The 21,233-nt window shown below is 33.8% G+C and overlaps 3 protein-coding genes across 7 annotated transcripts; 2 read left to right on the plus strand and 1 right to left on the minus strand.

The window, feature by feature from the left end:
- Positions 1-488: 488 nt before the first annotated feature.
- Positions 489-7,633, minus strand: LOC110608629 (ATP-dependent zinc metalloprotease FTSH 9, chloroplastic). 5 transcript variants are annotated; one of them, XR_002486912.2, is made up of 15 exons: positions 6,321-7,633; positions 5,531-5,596; positions 5,309-5,443; positions 5,125-5,190; positions 4,575-4,760; positions 4,402-4,488; positions 4,197-4,310; positions 3,963-4,087; positions 3,769-3,877; positions 2,642-2,767; positions 1,833-2,153; positions 1,625-1,748; positions 1,115-1,321; positions 987-1,034; positions 489-854 (listed from the first exon to the last, which is right to left on the minus strand). XR_002486912.2 is itself a non-coding variant. In XM_021747897.2 (13 exons), exons 1-13 carry the CDS (start codon positions 7,200-7,202, stop codon positions 1,197-1,199), a joined length of 2,466 nt encoding a protein of 821 aa, XP_021603589.1. In that variant the 5' UTR covers positions 7,203-7,633; the 3' UTR covers positions 875-1,196. The 5 variants fall into 5 exon arrangements, 1 of the variants encoding a protein (XP_021603589.1); XR_002486910.2 differs by lacking the exon at positions 987-1,034; XR_002486909.2 differs by having other exon boundaries at positions 987-1,321.
- A 3,254-nt stretch (positions 7,634-10,887) lies between these two features.
- On the plus strand, positions 10,888-16,411 carry LOC110608762. Its single transcript, XM_021748051.2, has 5 exons — positions 10,888-12,457; positions 12,740-13,809; positions 14,087-15,085; positions 15,381-15,593; positions 15,830-16,411. The coding sequence occupies exons 1-5, from the start codon at positions 11,296-11,298 to the stop codon at positions 16,151-16,153; spliced, it is 3,768 nt and encodes a 1,255-aa protein (XP_021603743.1). The 5' UTR covers positions 10,888-11,295; the 3' UTR covers positions 16,154-16,411.
- Positions 16,412-17,024: 613 nt separating this feature from the next.
- On the plus strand, positions 17,025-19,246 carry LOC110609893 (sugar transport protein 8). Its single transcript, XM_021749725.2, has 4 exons — positions 17,025-17,281; positions 17,423-17,742; positions 17,849-18,475; positions 18,652-19,246. Exons 1-4 carry the CDS (start codon positions 17,095-17,097, stop codon positions 19,123-19,125), a joined length of 1,608 nt encoding a protein of 535 aa, XP_021605417.2. The 5' UTR covers positions 17,025-17,094; the 3' UTR covers positions 19,126-19,246.
- The last annotated feature ends 1,987 nt before the right edge of the window (positions 19,247-21,233 follow it).

Consider the following 21,233-nt stretch of genomic DNA (forward strand, 5'->3'; position numbering starts at 1 on the left):
AATTCATAGAATAAATAATTTATCATTAAACAGTATAAACTAAATTGTAAATTTACGAATAGGGAATTCATTAAGAAAAATTCAGACAAAAACAATGCATCAAGAAAAATAATATAATTTATTGATTTAACTATATCAATTTCCTTTTCTTAATTCACATAAAATTACTATAGAAACTTTCGAGAAAAACGTAATTGTAATAAATTTTCATCATGAGGTTCTGAATTTAAAAAACATTTCCTAAATTAGACACAATGTAACCAGGCAACAAAATTTATGCAAAGCGTTGACCCGATCAAACGGAGTTGTTATAACTCAAGATCATTAAAGATTGGATTAATGAAGATAATGATAGCTCCAATGCTCCACCGTCAATAGCTCGATTGGCGAGGAGGAAAAAAGGGCAAACTAAGAAACGGGCTGCCTGTTCAGTGTTCACCCTTCATACCATCACCATACGTTTATAGATAGGAAAAGGCTATTTCAAATGCCGCTTCGAAAGTGGTCCTTGTAAGGATTTTACATTCAAGTGCTTTTATACTTTTGCCATAGCCATACACACTCAAGGTATTATCATTTTCAGAAAGCAACGTTGATATTTTAGTGTCATAACAAGAATATCAAAGTCAAGTCATCAAGCTCTCTTCATTCTTCATGATATTTTCTTTCATACCCACACCTCATTACCTTACATATTTGGTCATCAACAAGTAATCAATCATCTGCTGTAGAGATACCGAGGGATCTCCATTGCCAATCGTTCCTTGCGCATGCTTGCCTCGGTTGCCCCCACCCCCACCACCAATTGTTTTCACGAAAGAATATACAGCATGTCGATATAAATTGTGATGTTCCTGTGACAATATGCACAATGTTTGTACAAAAAGCTTTGAATATCTTAAATATTATATACTTCACTGAATATAGTACAATTACAAAAATTGCACCGACTCTACAGTCAATATTGGACAACTTCAGAGGCCAACCTGCGGAATCAAGGGTGCCACTAAAATGGCAAGAGGCTTGAAAAGGCTCTGCAAGAAGCAAATCTACAGATTTCCCCCACTTACGTATATTTTTAGGTTGTTAAAAATCAAACTGAACAAAAATTTACCTCAAGGTTGTGTTGGTATAAAAAGCTATAAGCTAACTTTGTGTTTTGTTCAATACTGGAGCTGAATCCACAAACATAGTTATTACAAGCCAGCCTGCTGCAGAAGAAGAGACTCTTGCTCGCCTCTAACAAAGATCGAAAGCTCTTTTGGAGCAACCACCAATTTTAGCCACTGTTGCAGCTCCTCACCTTCTACTTTCTCTTTCGCTGGACCAACAAAAGGACAAACAATAGATATAATTACAAGAGAGAAATTGCAGATAGCAATCCTTCTCAAGGACACTAAATTTAAGCCAATTCCTTAACACAAAACCATACTGGCCTAGATGCTGAGGAAAAATAATACACAAGACAACTGGAGCATCAACAACTATTTACAAATTAATGAAACTGACCCAAATGAAATACTGGAAAGGAAGCAGCAATGAATGAATAAAAAGCTGAACATCCATCAATTTTGATAATGAAATATCACAATATTAAAAGACAGCCAAACAAGCAATATATTACCTTCAAGATGAGCGCCAAGCCCTTCTAATACAGTAGGATTAGCACGAACGACAGCAAGTGCTACATCTAGGGCAGATTGCAACAGTGTTTTCACTTCTATTTGAACAAGATCAACAAGATGGCCCTGTTATATTCAGTTTTCGGTCAGTAATTAAACTAACAGTCCAGAAAACAAGAAAAGAAAAATAAACTTTGAATTACGCCTGACCTGATCCCTTCCCCATGGAGCAACTCCAGACTCATCCATCCCACCTCCAGAAAGTGTTGCTAGAGACACAGGTCCTATAGTCTGATTAAGACCATATTCTGCTACTGCCTTGTATGCCATGTCAGTAGCACGTCGTATATCATCCAGTGCACCTGTGGAGACACGACCTGAATAGACAACTTCTTCTGCTGCACGACCTCCAAGAAGAGTAACCAAGCGACCACGTAACTCATCAATAAATAGCAAATATCTATCCTCATTTGTTGGAGGTGTATAAGTAAAGCCCAATGCCCCTCCTGATCTTGGCAATATGCTTAACTTCTGTGACATGGGCAGTAGTAATTATTATCATCCACCCATGTTATGCAGATAAGCATACATCGCAAATGAAATACTTTGTCAGGTATGCCACAACTCTAGGCCCCTTCAAAATTTTATACAGTACTCCAGAAACAGTTCTTTGTATTCTAATTATTAAACCCAGATTTGTGAAAAAAAAATTATAGAGAAAGAAAATCAACCTATTGGAATCCAATATGTCTGTTAGATTTCGATGCTGTTAGAGTGTAGTATTTACATAAAGCATTTAACCCAATATAACTTCTGTATATACAAAACATCTTAATAAAAGGCTATGCATGCTACAACTGATAAGAGAGTAATGTAGTAAATATTTATTCCTTTGGGGAGTGGTTGAGTCATTCCCTTGGGCTTATCATATCTTCAATAAATGCAGCTTCTCTATTCTAAATTTAATTCCAAGGCATTAACAGGAAGAAAACTGAGGGAAAACTGTTTCATGATTTTACCTCAACACGTGGTTGTCCAGGAAGGAGATTAGCTACAGCAGTACCTACTACTGCATGGCCAGCTTCATGACGTGCAACGACACCCTTTTCACTTCCTTGCAACTTGGCAGTCTTTTTTTCTATGCCCTACATTAAAAGCAATTTAATTCAGCTCATTCCTTAATCTTATATAACAAACATGAAAATCACTAAAATTCAACTCAAGGATGCCTAATAAATGACAGCCCATGTACCAAGGGTTCACAAGAATAAAAGATGTCTCCTGTACAACACAACCAACAAACCCAACGCACAAAGGGACGAATCCTATACAAGGTGGCAAATTTATCAAGTCTATAATACCAGTCTATCCATAAAAAAATTGACTAGGAGACCAAAATAACCAGACAAAAACAGATAGTGAATCCTATAAAAGGTGAGAAATTTATCAAGTCTACCATAACCTGTCTATCCATGAAACATTGACTAACAGACCTAAATTACCAGTCAAAAGCCAAGAGTAAATCCTAAACTAGGTGACAAATTTGTCATGTATATCCATGAAGAGTTAACTAGCAGACAAAAGCCAATAATCTTTGAATGTAGAGACATGTAATTTTCTCCCTCAAAGCTCTCCCATTTTCTAAGAGGAAGGAAAGATCTTGGTATGTTACTGCCTACAATCATCAAAACCAAGAAAGAAACACAAATGCACTACATTAAAACACAAACAAATATCCATTAATCCCAAGAAAAAGAAACAAGGGCAAACAATTATGAGCCTGTAAGCTAAAATGAAGAAAAGCAAACAACAGGAATCAACAATATGGAACTATCTTGGATTACTGCAGGAGCTAAACTCAAAACCAAACTGATGAACACAAGAGGCTTTCAAAAATGATAATTTTTAATAACATCCCAAAATTAAGCTTTCAAATTCAGTATAGCTTGCGGGGACACTTGGGAGTTGGGACCATTAATTGTGCAGTTAACCAAGTCTCAGACCCTTTTTTCACATTATTGAATGGATTATCAGTCAATGCTTCAAATTTTAAATTGTAGATCTCAAAAGCATAGGACAAAATAATAATGAATGCAACATAAACAGATAAACGCACACACACAGAGTTAGAGAGAGAGAGAGATACAGCTATTGACCGCTCCACAGCCTGAATGAAATCAATTTTCTCTACTACTAATTTGTTTTTCCTTCCAGCCAACAAAGCAGCTTCATTTACTAGATTTGCAAGATCGGCCCTGCATAATATAAAATGGAAAGATCAATCCGGGTACAGTAGCGTTAATTAGACAGCTGAAGGCTCTCAATCAGAAGGAAAATTACCCAGTAAAACCAGTGGTCATAGATGCAATCTCGCTAAGGTCAACATCCTCACTAAGAGGAAGCTCTTTCTTGGAAGCATGCACTTTTAAAATGGCTTCTCTTCCATTCCTATCAGGTGTTTCCACCTATAGATTATAGACCAAATGAGACAAATGTCTGAGGCAACTACTAAGTGGAACTACCCTATGTGTCAAATATTGACAATCCAAAATGCGAATAAGCTCAGATACAAACCATAACCACACGATCAAATCTTCCAGGTCGGCGAAGTGCAGGATCTAAGACATCTGATCTATTTGTTGCACCAAGAACAATCACTGCAGAGTTGCTATCAAACCCATCCATTTCCTAAAATGTATATTTCAAACAATTTTAACTTCCATATGGACAGAGCAAAGATGTTCAATAATTCAGAAGACTATAGAACTAGGAAGTTTACAGTGAGCAATTGATTCAAAGTTTGCTCCCGTTCATCATTGCTAACAATGCGAAATTTTCCATCACGACTTTTTGCCACAGCATCTATCTGTATAAAGATAAAACATGATTGCTATTGTTATATCCTAGCACTAAACATGGTTATCCAACTCAAAACCATCCCTGCAATCTTACCTCATCAATAAATATTATTGATGGTGCTTCCTTCTTTGCTCTAGCAAAGAGATCTCTCACACGGGAGGCGCCCATGCCAACATATAACTCTACGAATTCACTTGCTGAACAACTAATAAAGGGCACTTCAGCTTCTCCAGCAACAGCCTTTGCAAGAAGAGTCTTACCAGTCCCAGGAAGACCCACCTGTAAGATAGGCAAAATGATATTCTCTCATATGCAATATTTCCTCTTCCATCAGAGTCTAGTATACCATCACACAATCTTCCAATAGAATCAACATAAGATAGAATACAAGCAGTTGATGTATGCAAATGAATACCTTGCAGCAGCATCCTAAATGCTACAATCATTGCACAAATCTAGGGCAAATAAATAAAACCATGATGAACAGTAAATATAAATGTGTTTAACATCTCAAGGATGGAGATTTGGGGTTATAAATATCTCAAGTCTCAACATTGCCAAAATGTTAACAATAGACCCTCAAGAAATTCCCATAAACAAGGGTTTAAGGCAATAAAATTGTAGATAGATTTTTGCCTCTTACCAGAAGAACACCTCGAGGAGGGCGAGCACCAAGTCTTATATATCTCTCTGGATTCCTGAGAAATTCCTGAACAGTAGTGAACATCATCAAGCATAACTTTTACCAATTAGTGGGGAAGTTTTGGGACATCCAATAGAACATAACAATCCATTGAAAATGACAAATGAAGCAAAGACTAGCACACCACAATCTCTTCTAGCTCTTCTTTAGCCTCATCGACACCAGCAACATCAGCAAAAGTGATTGTTTCCCCTTGCTCAGACACTTTAGAACCTCCAGAACCTCCAGACTTTCGGTTCCTGATTTGACCAGCTGTATGCTGCAAAACAGCATGCATAAACTCAGAAACTTACTTCATTTAAGATCATTAGGTTCCAGGTAAAGCAAAAGGCAGAATAGGTTGCACCTGAGAAAAGCTAACAGGGAAACGGTGAAGGAGCCCTGCAAGCACAGCCACATAGAACAAAGCTATCTGTGCATAACAGAAGATGTCATAGATAAGCAACTTCGTAATAAGGCACAAACTCTGGACAACGCACATGACTTCCAAGGATGACCTACTTATTCCTTCAACTGTTTAAAACATGAGGTTCACAAATGACTTTGGTTCATTTTATCATTTAAATATGAGCTTTTTTAACCTAAACAAAGTTAAAATGAATGGATACATATGTAAATTAGAACATGAGAGAGATGTTGGAGCAAATAGAGATCAGGAAAGGAAATATTGGTGGATCATGCCAAAAAGTCAACACCAACCATGAAAGAATGGCCAAATTGCTGTCCAATCCCTAGGTTGTGCCTGATTGCCAATGCCAATAGGATCATCCAATTAAAGTACAATTTCAAATGTTGATATCAATTATCAGAGTCCAAACATATAGGAATTAGATCCGAGTAGATTTTCCTAGGCAAAGAATTGAAATTCAATCTCCTTATAACAGTTGTTCTTGAACACCATGGCAGTCTATTTAATTCAAATTTTCATTTACTGGCCTAGACTTAATCAAGTAGCAGTCCATGTAAACCCATGCTTGATCACTATCAAGCCAATGTAAACTCGATAGTTTCAGAAATATCATCTTCCCGTGGTTATAATCTTAATCAACTTAAAGAACAATAGTTAAGATGCTGAATTTACACTAATTACTGGAAAGTCAGCTGATCATAAGAATACACCACCAAGCAAAACTCACCAGAGCAGAGTTCAAGAATCCACCGGACCTCTTATCAGGGGATCCAAATTCCACTTGATTCTCTAGCATTTTCTCATACGGCGTCTTGATATCACTCGGTCTAGTAGTTGTAAACACGATCCTCTTAGTAGTGGGTGCCATACTCCTCAACAAAGATTCCGACTCCTGAAACTTAGTATTGACCGCTTCGCCACTCTCATAATTCGTACTCCCTTCGTTTTTCAATTTGAACATGATATGCACCCCATCCACCTCCACTTTCTGCACTTGATTAGTATTAATCTTGCTCAAAAACTCACTGTAGGGCACACTTATAAAAGTCGTCGGTTGCCTCGGTTCAGACCCAGGTAAAGGGATCCCAGGGCGGAGCAACCGCATGACGAACATAACTATTCCTAATTGCAAAAGCAAGACACTAATTTCCTGCGCCTGAATCAACGGTTGCCATTTCCAGCTCTGTTTCTTCGACCACCACCATTGACTCTTTCCTTGTTTCTCTCTCCTCTGCTTGGGCCCTGAATTCGGCGGATTATTACTCACTTTCTGGCCTTCGCTCTCGCTCCGTTTCTCGCTAGAACTTGCAGTAGAATCACTATCTTGACCGTTAGCCAAAATTCTAGACTCTCTTATCTTCTGGTTCCTTAAAAAACCGCTTCCCCAAACACTCAACCTTTCTCCACCTCCTTGCAGAAGAGCTTTGCAAGAAACTACCGGAGGGAACGACGCCGGATGAGGAATAGAACGGTGCGAAAAGTGGTGGAGAAAAACCCTAGACCGGTAACGAAAAAAGCATAAACCATGGGAAGAGTGAATGTTACAGGTGGAATTAGCCTGAAATTTCGCGTGCGTTATTGGCCTTAGAGTTTCAATCATCGATGACATGATCCCTTCCAGAAAACCCTACATAACCAGAAAATCAAAGTATGTTTATTTATACGTTAGACTCTGCGAAGGAAGAGAAGCACCGTGAAGGGCACAATGGCCGTTGAATATCTGCCGTTGGATTGAAAGAAAAATGAGATGATATGATACACTCAACCGTCAGGTTTCCTTTTTGGGTTTCGTAGTTGATAATTTCCGAGTCTCTCTTTATGTGTTATCGTGATCAGTTGTTCGACTTTGGGCAGCGACGCTGAGTACGAAACAGGTGATTGGGAAAAAATTGGGTGCGACGATGCGCATAGTTGCGGAAATGTTCTGAGGTTGTGAAGATGAAACGTGTGAGTAAGAATCGGAGGTTGATTCGATCGGAGCTTGGCGCGAGAAGCTACACACGTTTTGATTGGAGAGAGAGGACCACACAGACATTCATAGTCTTGGATTTTTATTGGGCTGTGTTTGTGGTTTTGAGATCTATTATCTTTATCCTTACCAATTGGTGTTACTCTTCTTACATCGTCAGGTGTCAAATTGCATTTCATATTGCTATCTTTTGCAATAGATCTATTTTAGTGAATTTTCAATAAACTAAGCCATTACTGCTTGGAAAACCATAAATAAATAAAAAGAATAGATTATAAAGTGAAAAATCCTTTTTTTTTATTTTAATTATAAAAATAAGTGAACCAAAAAATTAACTTTTTGAAATTGAAATAAGCCCCTTTTTTGTCCACATTCGGCTACAGGCTACCATCTGGTGGGCTGTAATAATCCAATATTATTCTTATTTAAAATATATAATCGAATTTTTTTTTGATAATATTAGTTTTATAATTCCAATTCTTTCCTTTTCAATTTTTGTTTTATTTGATTAATCTCATTTTGTGTAATCTATAGGCCATGAAATTAGATTGCATATTTATTCAATTTGATTTTGTGAATTAAAAAACTGAGTGGCTCTATGTATTTCTTGTATTTTAGAAGACTGGCATTTTGTCATTTCGTCAAACGACATTAGTTATTCCCATGAAAAGATTTGTCGTTTACTTCCCAGAATACATCCTCGGAATACTGGAGCCTACAGTAAGTGGCTTACTGTTCCGAAGCAAAGTTGTTCATTGTGGGAAATAAATGGAATGAAATTTGTTTCTGTTGCAAAGCAATTTAATATACCACAAAGTTGAGCGTTGTGAGTTCCAATTCCAAATGAGCTGCGGAACTTAAACCAATGCTCTGATGATTTAAGCATTTTGCCTGAATTTATGTTATAGGAAATTATTGTAAGCATAAGATGAATATCCAATTAATAAAAATTTACTCTTCATACGAAGATAGATATTTTTTTCATATGGTTTATATGATTTCTATGTTTTTAATTTCGTCGGTTCTTTTATTTTAATTTTAAAAGTTTCCTCCACGTTCCTATTGCCTTTCTACTGTGGGATGGAAATGTATACATGTTTTTATTTTTCTTATTAGTAGTGATGCTTGACGTGAGAGTCCTTATTTAGTTGGTTGTCATTTCTTTTCTTTAATTTTCTTTTCATCTTTGTTTGGTTTGTGTTGCTAGAACACTCCATTGTTCACATTAAGCGAGGCTGTATTTTGGTGATGGATATAGGCTCAGGCGATAAAATTACGAAATATATTAAAGAAGTTTCCCTTCTCTTTCAGTATTGTCTAAGTAGTTTGACCTTCAACACGGCTCGAAACTTGATTGGTATTTTTTTCGTTGATTTTGAGAGATTCTCTTGTACTTTATATCAAGTCAGACAGTTAGGTCAAATTTATTTATGGAGTCTTGAGATTTTTATGAGAATTAGGTTTAAATTAATTTAAATAATTTTTGAATTTTTTTCATTTAATTTAAAATAAATAATTTAAATTATTTTGTAGTTTTAAATTACCTTATATAAATCCCACTGTGAAATTTTCACAGTTTTGATGTTTATTGGGCTTTTTCTTTTTTGTCTTTTTAAGACCTCTACTAATATTGTGTTGTATTAAAGGTTTGAGCCTTTTGATATATTTCTGTATTTTTATGACATTTCTAATAATATCATGATTTTTTTAGAAAAATAAAAAAAATAATATATCAAAAGTTTAAATAAAATGAATTATAGTTTTAAATAATATTGACATTATATGATATTATTTTATAAAATAATATTTTATTTCATATAAATTTGTTTTGTTTATTAAGAGAAATAAAATATTTTTTTTAAATTTTAAATTCAAAAAATAGTAATAAGCACAAACACATGTATTATCAAACTCAATCCAATAAAAAACATAAAGATTTTAACACTGTTTAACATATATTATTAACATTTAATAATAAATTTTATTTTATCCAGTTTCAATCTAACTAATAGAATTGAGTTAGTTGTCGAGGGTTATGCAACCTTCTATTTTATACTAAATACTAAAATAAATGATGAGAAAGAAAAGTTTCAAAATAGGATTCATTTAAATAAGAGAGAGCTTTGTGAAGAAATATATAAAATATAAATTGTGTTTGTGAGTTTTATATAAAATTACCATAAAATAAAAAGACTAAAATTATTATAATGATTAATTAATAAATTATATTAATTTAGGTTAATAATTTAGTCGTTTAAATACGTAATTTAGAATATTAGAATCACAATTTTATTTTTTTATTATACTTTAATTATTTATATTTATTATTTTTATAGTTATTTGAATCAAATAAAATTTTAATTTGATAATATTTTATATCATTAATTTTATTAATTATTTAATTATTTTATATTTTTTATTACGGTTAATATTTTTTTATAATAATTTTAATCGATCTGTATAATTATTCACAGATATAGAGCATTTGTAATTAAATTATATAGTTGTGATTTTATAAAATTATTAAATAAATAAATAATAATAATGTGAAATAGTAAAAAAGGTTTATATGATTTTTTATTATAAAATTATTATTATATAGTAAAAATATTTTTTTTATTGTTCAAATATTTTTTTGTGATGTCTACTCAATTTTTATAAATATATTTTAATATTTTATTTATTATTATAATAAAAAATATAATAAAATTTTTTAATAATAAAATACAATAAAAATTTTATTTTAATATTAATAATATAATATATTAAAAAGTTCAAAATTTAAAAGTTATATATAAATCGTAATAATAAAGATAATAAATTTTATTTATTATGTATATATTAATTAATAATATTATTAAATATGAAAATATAATTTAAAAATAAAAATAAAATATATTAAATGTGTCCCTTAACACAAATATACTAATTTAAATGTGCCCATAACATAAATTTTTTATTATAAATTAATATATCATATTAAAAATATTATAAAAAATTAAAAAGTAACAAACTAATAATAATGATAAAAAATTTAAAAATTATATATAAATTATAATAATAAAAATAATAAATTACATTCATTATAAATTTATTAATTGATAATATTATTAGATATAAAAATAAAAATAAAATATATTTAATGTACCATTTTACACAAACACAAAAGTTTCACCATGAGTATATAAATTTAAGGTACTTGTGCGGGAAGGATCCCATACATGTTTACAATGCGATGATCTTTCAACTACCTTTTTTCTTTTTCATCCTCAAGTCCATTTTCTTACTTCAATAACAACCGCCCAGTTACCTGTTTCTATTTTGTTCCATTCTCAAGAAAAAGCAATTTCAAGTCCTAAATAAGAGGATCTCACGTAGCTCTCAACCAAACAACAATTATTTCTAAAAATGAAACCCAATTTTTGCAATGCTATTGAGAGCAATCAGAGATTTTTTGGTTGGTCGTCATTTTTGGGTAAAACTGCCTTCTCTTCATCCTAATCCATTTTCACTGATGTCACATCATCTCACAAACTGCATTTCCATTAGATTTCCCAGTCAGTTTTTTAACAAAATTCTCTTTCCCCTTTTTTTTAATGCGGGTTGTTGTTATAATCTCTTCATGTCAGTCTACTCTCCTGAAAATGCCTATATTTTGACGGCATCAGCTCTGTGAATTAAATTTGTTGATGATTTTAAATCTCTTCAGTTCTTTGTAGATTGTTAAAAAAAAATGGATATTGATTCAAAGGACATTCAAATTCTTGTGTGGAGAATTCTTAATTTTTTTATGAACATCTGCTGTAGATTTGTACAGAACCATCCTTTTGTTTCAAGTGCACTGTTATTTTCGTTTGTTGTGTACTTTCTTTTTCCTAAACTTTTCCTTTACTTGCTTTACTCTTCTCCACTTCTTGTCTGCACTGCTGTTTTTATCAGATTTTATTTGCATTCCCAATGTTCGAAAACCCAAAGTGATCTGAGGGATCATGCAATATCATCTACAAAATCCCAGCCTCGGACTGCTGATCTTGTTCTCAGTGGAGATGATAAGTCTTCTACACAATCTAAAACACTATCGCATAAAAATGTTAAAGAGAAGCGCGAAGAATTGGAATCACAAGCAGTTATGGAGGAAAAGAACAGGGTTTCCTCTAATGATGATTCCATTGGTAGAGCTGTCGTAAATGAAGGAAAATCAAGAGGAATCACAGAAAAGGATCATGAAAAGGTTGTCTCTCGCGATGCGTCTATTGGTGAAAATATTGCAGCATTAGGTGAAGCATCAAACCCTAGTCTCTCATCCTTGGATGGCTTGGAAGCGCGGGCTGCGAAATGTGGTGGTGGTGGTGGTGGCGAGGCAGAGGTGGAAAACTCAAGTTCTGATGAAGAAGAGACACAAAGAAGCAGGAATAAACAACCTATGGAATGGACTGAAGATGATCAACAGAACCTTATGGATCTTGGAATATCTGAGCTAGAAAGAAACAAGGCAATGGAAAGCCTAATTGCGAGACGTAAGGAAAGAAAATTATACAAAATGCGAACGGATAAATTCCTAATTAATTTAAGCAGAAATAAAATTGAAGTGGGTCCAGCTTTAGTTGCAAGAGGCAATCCTTTTGATGTTCATCATAACCCAGCTGAACGATTTCCTGGTTCAGCCCCTTCTGTCTTGTTACCAACTCGGAATCCATTTGACCTTCCTTATGATCCACTTGAAGAAAAACCCGATCTCTTGGCAGACAGTTTCCAGCAAGAATTCATGCCAGCTCACCCCAAAGATATGCTCTTTTGCAGGCACGAGAGCTTTATTTTAGGACCTTCTTTTCCTCTGGAGAGCAAGCACAATGATTATAATATTGCAGGAGTTACAAGGTTAAGAAGGCCGCAAGGTGAGGCAACATTTTGCTTTTTCTGTTGTTCCCTTTTTGTTTAGCGATTGTCTTGTATTCTTCGAGCCTGTTTGGCGTCGAGGTTAGAGTCAAAAAACACTTTTCAAAAAAGTATAATTTTAGATACTGTCGAGAAAAATAGTTTCACATATCTAAATTATATATCTTAAATCAATTTTTTAAAGAAAATGTTTTCTCTCAAGTTGTCAAACAGGCCCTTTATCTTAAAAAGAAAAATGAAACCAGTTTCTACTACTAGGCTAATCAATAAACATTTTGCAGATACAGGAGATGAAGACCGGCCAATAGATAATTTATTATCCCAAAATGGAGAAACATTGCATCGTACTATAAGTGTCACTGATCTTGTGACAGAAGGAGAAGAAGGAGAAGAAGTAGAAGAAGCAGCAGCAGCAGAAGAAGTAGAAGAAGCAGAAGCAGAAGCAGAAGAAGAAGAAGAAGAAGAAGAAGAAGAAGCAGAAGCAGAAGAAGAAAAAGAAGGCAAATATTCCAACCAGATTAGCAACAAACTTGAAGAGGATGGAGAAGCATACCACAATGTGATGGAAACAAAAGAGAAAATGACAGAGAATACTCATGACATGGATTCAAGCTTAGGGATAGGAAACAACATGAAAACGAGGACAAATACCATCAATCGCAACAAAAATAAGTCAAGTTCATCACCTTTATCAGGAAATACTAAAAGCATTATCAAGCCAGACAAGCTTGAAATTCAACCACCAATATTTAGATTTCCCGATGTGATGAGTCCTTCACCAAGTTCAGTTCCCTGTCCAATTCCTAAGGCGAGATCTGTAAATGAACTCTCTAATGCAGTCAGCCCATCTACAATTTATAGATCAAGACTAGAAAACCATTTACTTTACACAGATAACTTGCCTCTGCATACCCCTACCCATTCCATAGCTTCTGACATGCAAGTGGAGTTCTCAGAAATTGGTTCACCTCCACTAACAGGTGATGGATCTGTTTCCTCTAGAGATGCAGATTCTTTGACTTTCGACGGGGACATAGAGAAGGATGGCAGTGAAGAAATCTGGGCATCGTTACCTTATGCATCCACACCACAAGAACGTGAAATGACAGGAGGCTTTTCAGGTTTCCACAAGGATCCTGAGGATCCACTTGCATCATCTTCAAGAATTGAAATACCGCAGGAGGGTCATACTCATTTAATTAATTCTAATCATAAGATCTTCAATGACGTAGAACAAGCAGTTGAAGCAGTAGGGGAACAGAGGCCCTCTAATGCAGTACATGCTGTTTCACAAGAAAAATCAATGGGTGGAACTTGCTCACTTCTTGAAGGGTATACGCAGAATCCACAGGTTAATAAGTTTTAATATTATTGACTCGAATATTTCACTAATCATCCTTGAAGTAAAGAAATAATTTAGGTCACAAAAAAATTATTATTAATACTTGGATAATTAGTTTACTTCTTGTGCTTGCTTTCTATCTAATTGCAGATTTGGAGATCCAAAAAGATCTTTATTTTCATTCCATCTTCTGAACAATTAGAGGAAAAAAAAAAGCTCTAGGAAAGAAAATAATTGTTAAAAATTGTCAACTTATAAATGCATCCATTTTTGGTTTATAAAACAGGCATCATCAAGTCCTCCTGAGAAGTCTGCGGAGGAGCTGAACATTATTTATGATATGGATGTCCCTTTCCATGCCTTTGATGATATGGAGGGCCCAAAATCTGTTGAAGACGGGAATGCTGGAGCTGAAACATCAGCAGTCGGTGACATTTCAAAAGTAGATGAAGTAATTTATTCCGAATCTAGTAAGCGGAGCAAGAGAAATTCATTGAATACGCCTGAGCTGTCTGGAAAGGAGGTAAATGTTGCTTGTAGCATGGATGAGCACCTGTCAGAACCAGACAAGGAAAATATTATAGTAGCAAGCAAGCATATTGAGAGTAAGCCATCAAAATCTCCTGGGATGCCTGCAGAGGAAGTTAACATTCCTTATAATATAGATGATTCTTTGGTCCACATAGATGTTACTAAACCAGAGATGAAACCAAGTGAAAATAGGGATAGAATTGAAAAATGCATCGAGCAAGAAGTTTTAGTGGACTTGACAAAACAAGCAGAGGAAAGGACTTCAGAAATTGGCAAGCATACTGAAAACGATTCAGATAAGCCTCCTGATAATCAACCCATCATTGAGTCCCTAATGCCGACCGCAGAAGACAATAATTCTAATGAAGGTAAGATCGACCAGATACCATCTAGAGATGTTAAGAAGGAGCCAAGTGCCGGGGAAGTCCAAGTTTCTGGGGTCAACCAGAGGTTGAATGATCCATCTACATCATGGATGCAGCAAGAAACGACAGTTGAACAAGCTTCTACAGTTTCAAGTTTCTCTTCACCTCTGAAGTCTGTATTACCAGAAAGGAGTCCTTTAGATCAATCACCGTCAGAACTCAATCGGCACATACGGACAGATGTTTCAGAATCTGATATGGAGGAGATGATAGTAAGAAAAAGTTTGTTAGATGAACAAGCCACTGAACATGTAGCTCATAGTGCACCACATAATGTTCATCATGTAACAGATCATCCATTTACCGAGAGCATGTCCGAAATATCTGAGGTCAGTAACTCTGTAGCACTTGAAAATCTAACAAAATTATTAAGCTTGATCCTTAAGAAGCTTGAGCGGGGTTTCAAGTACGTTTCTGCTTGTCACACAAGTCTTTTGCATATTCCCCTTTCCTTGTATAGCCAACAATATTAAATTCCTGTCATGTGATCTCTACCTCTCTCTGTGGACACATGCGTCATGCTTATCCTTCTCTGTTGATCTTAGGAACTGCTTTCTGGATGTGTCTGAGAAGAACTCATTTAAATAAGATAACAGAACTTGTGATTGCTCCTTTTGTTGACAGGAAACATCTGTTTCTCTGAAGAAATCAACTGATGAAGCCAGAGAGATGTTCAATATAAGCAAAGCTGTGATTGGTGATGGGGACGCGAAGGAAGATCTAAAATCTACAAACACCACACATGGTGAACCGGAGGCATCAATCAATAGCGAAGATGCTAAAGAGCTTTCAAAAACACCTGTGGAAAATATTCCTGAATTCACTGTAAAAGAAGAGGTCAGCATTTGTTCTACTTGCTATTAAGCTAATGTCACTTGATGTTGAAAGTGATCATTTAGACATTCCTGTCACTGTTAAAGGAGAAGAGGTCAATATAACGTTTTGTTTTCCTGCGATTCAATCCTGATGCTATTGCATACAACTACAAGCAACTCCTTTCTAGCAATTTCCTTCAGATTTTTAGAGTTTACAATTCTGATATAATTGACAGCTTATGATATTGATACAAACAGGCTCTTCCACAGAACTGTACACCCATTAATGATGCAGTAGTTGATGACGTGATGAGTAAAGAGAAGCTTGAGCTTGCTGCAGACAAAAAGGCTGATACTACAGAAATATCCAAAGCCATGGAGGATCCCTCTTCAGGACACAGCAAAGATACAAAAGCCGAATCAGGAAATATGACTGAGGATGCAGTTGGCATTTTCCATTTGCAGCCAGCAGGGGAGGGCAGCACTTCAAATGAAATAAGAAACATTGAGGATGTTGCATCAAGAGAAGGTAATGATAATCCAAAGGTTGTTGAAGTGTCAAAGGTGGACCCACAGATCTGATCAAGATAGAACTGAGGCACCATGAGATGATATGTACAATAGACAAGCCTCCAGCCAACAATTGACAAGTACAACTGAGAAGTTCAGAAAACAGAAGTGAAAACAAATTTCATTACTGAATCAAGTTAAACATTAGAAGAAAATTAAAGTTTTAACATACAAATATGAAACTAGTGTACAGATGCCAAATTCTTTTTTTTCCCCTCATAATTTTTGTATAAAACAAAGAGAATGTTTCTGTATCATATCAATTTTTTGACACAGCATTAATCTTTTTCTAATTTTATTTGTAAAAAATTCATCCTTTAATTTAGCCACAAAACCAAGTGGGTTAATTACCACGAGTTAATTAAGAAATTATGAGTTGGTAACAATTTTTATTTTTAAAGAAAAGAAAAGGATATTTTAATAGGTTTTAAAAATGTAGGAGCTGAGGACTAAATAGTAAATTTTCCTTTAATTAATTGATAGATAATAAAAATTAAACAAAATTACTTGCCAGATGGATTTATGTAACTGGGTTATTAAAAAATGAAAATTTGTCCAATTTACAGGTATCGAAAAAATTAATAAAACTAGAGTTATTTTATTTATAAATAAGAGAAACGTAATGTTATTCAAATAATGAATGCTGATCATTATTTTTTTTTTTTCATTTGTTGAGTTCCATCAAAATTCAAAATGATATGAATTTTAGATAGTAAAATATTCATCCAATAAACACATTTGAAATCTCAAATGGGAGAGATTTAAGGAATCAATAAGATGCTAAATTTAATTAATTAATTAATAGATAACAAAAATTAAACAGAAATTTTGTTGGACTCAAAAACAAAAGTTGGCTAACAGCTGCAACGGGAAGCCGCTTTTCCCAGCAAAAAGTTGAAAATCTCGGCTTAAAATCTATAAGGACAGACTTTTATTTTGATTGGAGGTGGTTTATGGCATTGTGTAGAGAAAGTAAAGATTCCACCATGCTTGACTTAAGTCAGGGCGAGGACGCCGCTGCTGGTGGTGGTGGTAGTGGTGGTGGGGACTTCCCCGCCAAGCTCACCAAGCAGGTCGTTGTTTGTACCATAATTGCAGCCGTTGGTGGTCTCATGTTTGGCTATGATATTGGCATATCTGGTAAACAAACTCGCAGACTATGTTTGCTTAATTCTTTGCTTTTTTGATGTATTGGAATTTTGGGCTATCTTACTCCAAATTCACCTGATCTCAATGGCACAACCATGTTTCTGCCAAATGGGTATTGATCTTTTTATGTAGGAGGAGTAACGTCAATGGACAGTTTCTTGAAGAAATTCTTCCCAACTGTTTATGTCAAGAAACACCAAGCCAAGGCAAACAACTACTGCAAATACAATAACCAGTATCTTCAGCTTTTCGCATCTTCCCTCTACTTTGCAGCCATAGTGGCTAGCTTTTTTGCTTCCGTAATTAGCAAGAAATTTGGCCGGAAACCCACCATCCAAGTTGCCTCTATCTTATTTCTTAGTGGAGCCGTATTGAATGCTGCTGCTCAGAATCTTGCCATGTTGATTGCTGGAAGGATGCTTCTGGGCGCCGGAGTAGGATTTGGCAACCAGGTGGCTCAAATACTCACAGCTTATGAGCTTCTTCTTGTAATTTCAATTATCTTGACAGTATTTCTTTTCTGTTACCTTCTAAGTGTTAGTGGAAATGCCAATGCAGGCAGTTCCTTTGTTCATATCAGAAATTGCACCTCCAAGGAATAGAGGAGGCCTTAACGTTATTTTCCAATTGATGATCACATTTGGCGTTCTGATTGCTAATATTATTAATTATGGTACTTCAAAGCTGCACCCATATGGGTGGAGGATATCACTGGGTGGTGCTGTAGGGCCTGCTTTGATTCTTCTCATTGGCTCTATCATCATCGTGGAGACTCCAACGAGCCTTATAGAGCGAGGAAGAAAAGAAAAAGGCTTATCTACTTTGAAGAAGATCAGAGGCGTTGATAATGTTGATAAAGAATATGCAGAAATTTTGAGTGCCGTTGAAATGGCTAAGCAATATAAAAACCCCTTCAGGAACCTCTTGAGTAGGTATAATAGACCTCAACTTATCTGTGGCTCACTTCTTCAGTTCTTCCAGCAGTTCACAGGCATCACTGCAGTCATGTTTTATGCCCCGGTGCTCTTTCTAACTATGGGATTTGGAGATGATGCGTCCCTATTGTCAGCTGTTATGGCAAATACAGTTAAACCCATAGGCACAGTGGTTGCTATTTTAGTTGTGGATAGAGTTGGAAGAAGGGTGTTGCTTGTTGAAGCTGCCATTCAAATGTTCATTTCTCAGGTAAGTTAAAATGAAAAATTATTCAGAATCGTCATTAGTTAAAAGAACCATAGCTATTATTTTTAATTTCCCCTTTAGTTTTATCCTGAAATGATTAGTTCTGACTGTAAAATCAATTGATTTTCCCAGACATTGCTTAGCATTACTAACTCTTATCATGGTTTTGTTGCTTATAGTGTGCAATTGGAGGAATTCTTGCAGCGCACTTGAAAGCTACAAATATTGTGCCAAAACATTATTCTATAGCTGTGATCTGCTTGATCTGTTTATTCTTGGCTGGTTTTGCATGGTCATGGGGTCCCCTTGGCTGGTTAATTCCTAGTGAAACCTTCCCACTGGAGACTCGAAGTTCTGCTTTGTTCATTACTGTTAGCATGAACATGTTGTTTACATTCATAATTGCCCAATCATTTCTCACAATGCTATGTCATATGCGATCTGGGATTTTCTTCTTCTTCGCTTTCTGGCTTGTTGTTATGGGACTTTTTGCCATTTTCATGCTCCCTGAGACGAAAGGAATCCCAATTGATGAAATGATTGATAGAGCATGGAAGAAACATTGGTTTTGGAAAAGGTACTTGAAGGATTATGATGCTGGAAAGGGCCAGCAGGAACTCCAAGATAAACCACTGGAGAAGTCAATTGAATAAGATGTTCTGTTCCCACACTTTACTTCTGCTGATTGTAGATGGCTTACAGTTTCTGTTTTCTTTCTATAGGATAATAAACATGTTCTTGATGATTATCAAAAGATAGTTGCAATTGATTTTCAAGTATCCTCCTGACCAAAATGAGATTTGGCTTAATGGTAATGGCTCCCACAGACTAAGCCACCCAATTGTCATATTTGATGCAACATAATGCTCTGCATGAGCCTTTTATGACTAAAAATGTAGGCAAGTAATCCAGCCTACTTTCTCTTGGGGAAACCTAGAGGAAATATTTCCTGAAATTGATGCTGAAAGGGAGAGGTAGTTGCAACTGCACTCCAGTGTGCCAGGTGCTGGTTCATTATTTGATGCCTAAACTCTAGAAGGACAATATGAAACTATTACATATTAAATTGGGATCAATTGAATTTTTATGGACATGACAGAGACAACTTATTTGTCTTTTTCTGTTGTTGTTGTTAAGTGCAACTCCTAAACTTCAAGAAGGTTCTTATGTTTGAATCCCCTCCTCCTACACAAGCAACCAAAAAAAATCTAATTTTTTTTTTTTTTATATTTCTATAAATTGCATAGTTTGTTTGTGAAAGATAATTTGTATTTGAAAACAAAATTCTATGGTTATTACTGAGTTCTTCATTTGGCAGTGAAACAAAAGGAGCCATAATGATTGATGATTTGCAAGGAAGTGGATGACATGATTTATTCAAGAATATTTAATTTTACAAGCAGTGATGGATGCATCATTTATACTGCGTAGAAACAAAGAATATATTCAAATTTAAATTTACATAATTATGTTAAATTAATTATGATTTAGCTAAAATTAAATTTAATTAAAATATAATTTTCATTTATTAAATTTGAACCCATTGTATTTAATTAGAACAATAAAAAAAAATAACTTTTCTATATTTTTATTTAAATAAGTAGAGACATGTAGGATTATATTAAAATCAAACACAATTTTTTAAATTTAAGGGGGCAACAGTTCCTATATGCCCACTTTGGTTCATCAATGCATATGTATATATTAATAGGGGTGGGCATTCGGTTGGTTCGATTTAAAACCAAATTGAATTGAATAAATTAAAAATCGAAATTTTAGTATTTATAAAAATCGAACCGAACTGATTTTGGTCAGAAACTAAATCGAACCGGTTCGATTCAGTTCGGTTTAATCAATTTTAATTTTTAATAAATTTTTTTATTTTTTACACTTTATTTTTAATATTTTAAAATTTAATTAAAATATTTTAATTTTAATATAATTTAATTTCTCTATATTATTAAAATAATATATTATTATCATTAATCAGTTTGGTTCGTTTTTTTAATTTTTTTCTTATCAAAACCGAACTGAACTAAAATAACTAAAATTTTTGAAATTAAAAACTGAACTAAATCAAATTGAATAAAAAATCAAATTAAATTTTAAAATTAATTCGATTTTTTTCAGTTTGAACCGAATTCGGCTCACCCAATATATATATATATAAAATTAAATTCTAAAATAGATCACGGAGAAATTAACAAGTAGTATGTTTAAATTTATGCAGTTATATTATATTGAGCGACACACTTAATATGTTTTATTTTTATTTTTATTTTTAAATTATATTTTTATATTTAATAATATTATTAATTAATATATTTATTATTATAATTTATATATAACTTTTTAATTTTTTATCATTATTAGTACGTAAGCACAATAAAATAAAAAATTTAATATATATTTTATTTTTATTTTTAGTAATAAATAAATTAAAAAAAATTATAACCAATATTATTAATTAATTAATATTACATGTATTCCATCTCTTATATGTGAATAATATCGAGAGATTGCCAAGTGTACAATTAATTATATATAATATAATTATATTATATGGCATAAATTTATAATTTTTTATATATTTTTAATTTTTTTTATATAAAATAATAATTAATATATATATCAAATACAATTTATTTTTTTTATAGCAATAATTTTTAATATAATATATTATTGATATTGAAATAAAAAATTTATTATTAAAAATATAATATTTTTTATTTTAATAATAAATATAATATTAAAAATATAT

Source organism: Manihot esculenta, chromosome 2 (assembly GCF_001659605.2).
Source record: "Manihot esculenta cultivar AM560-2 chromosome 2, M.esculenta_v8, whole genome shotgun sequence".
Taxonomy (NCBI): domain Eukaryota; kingdom Viridiplantae; phylum Streptophyta; class Magnoliopsida; order Malpighiales; family Euphorbiaceae; genus Manihot; species Manihot esculenta.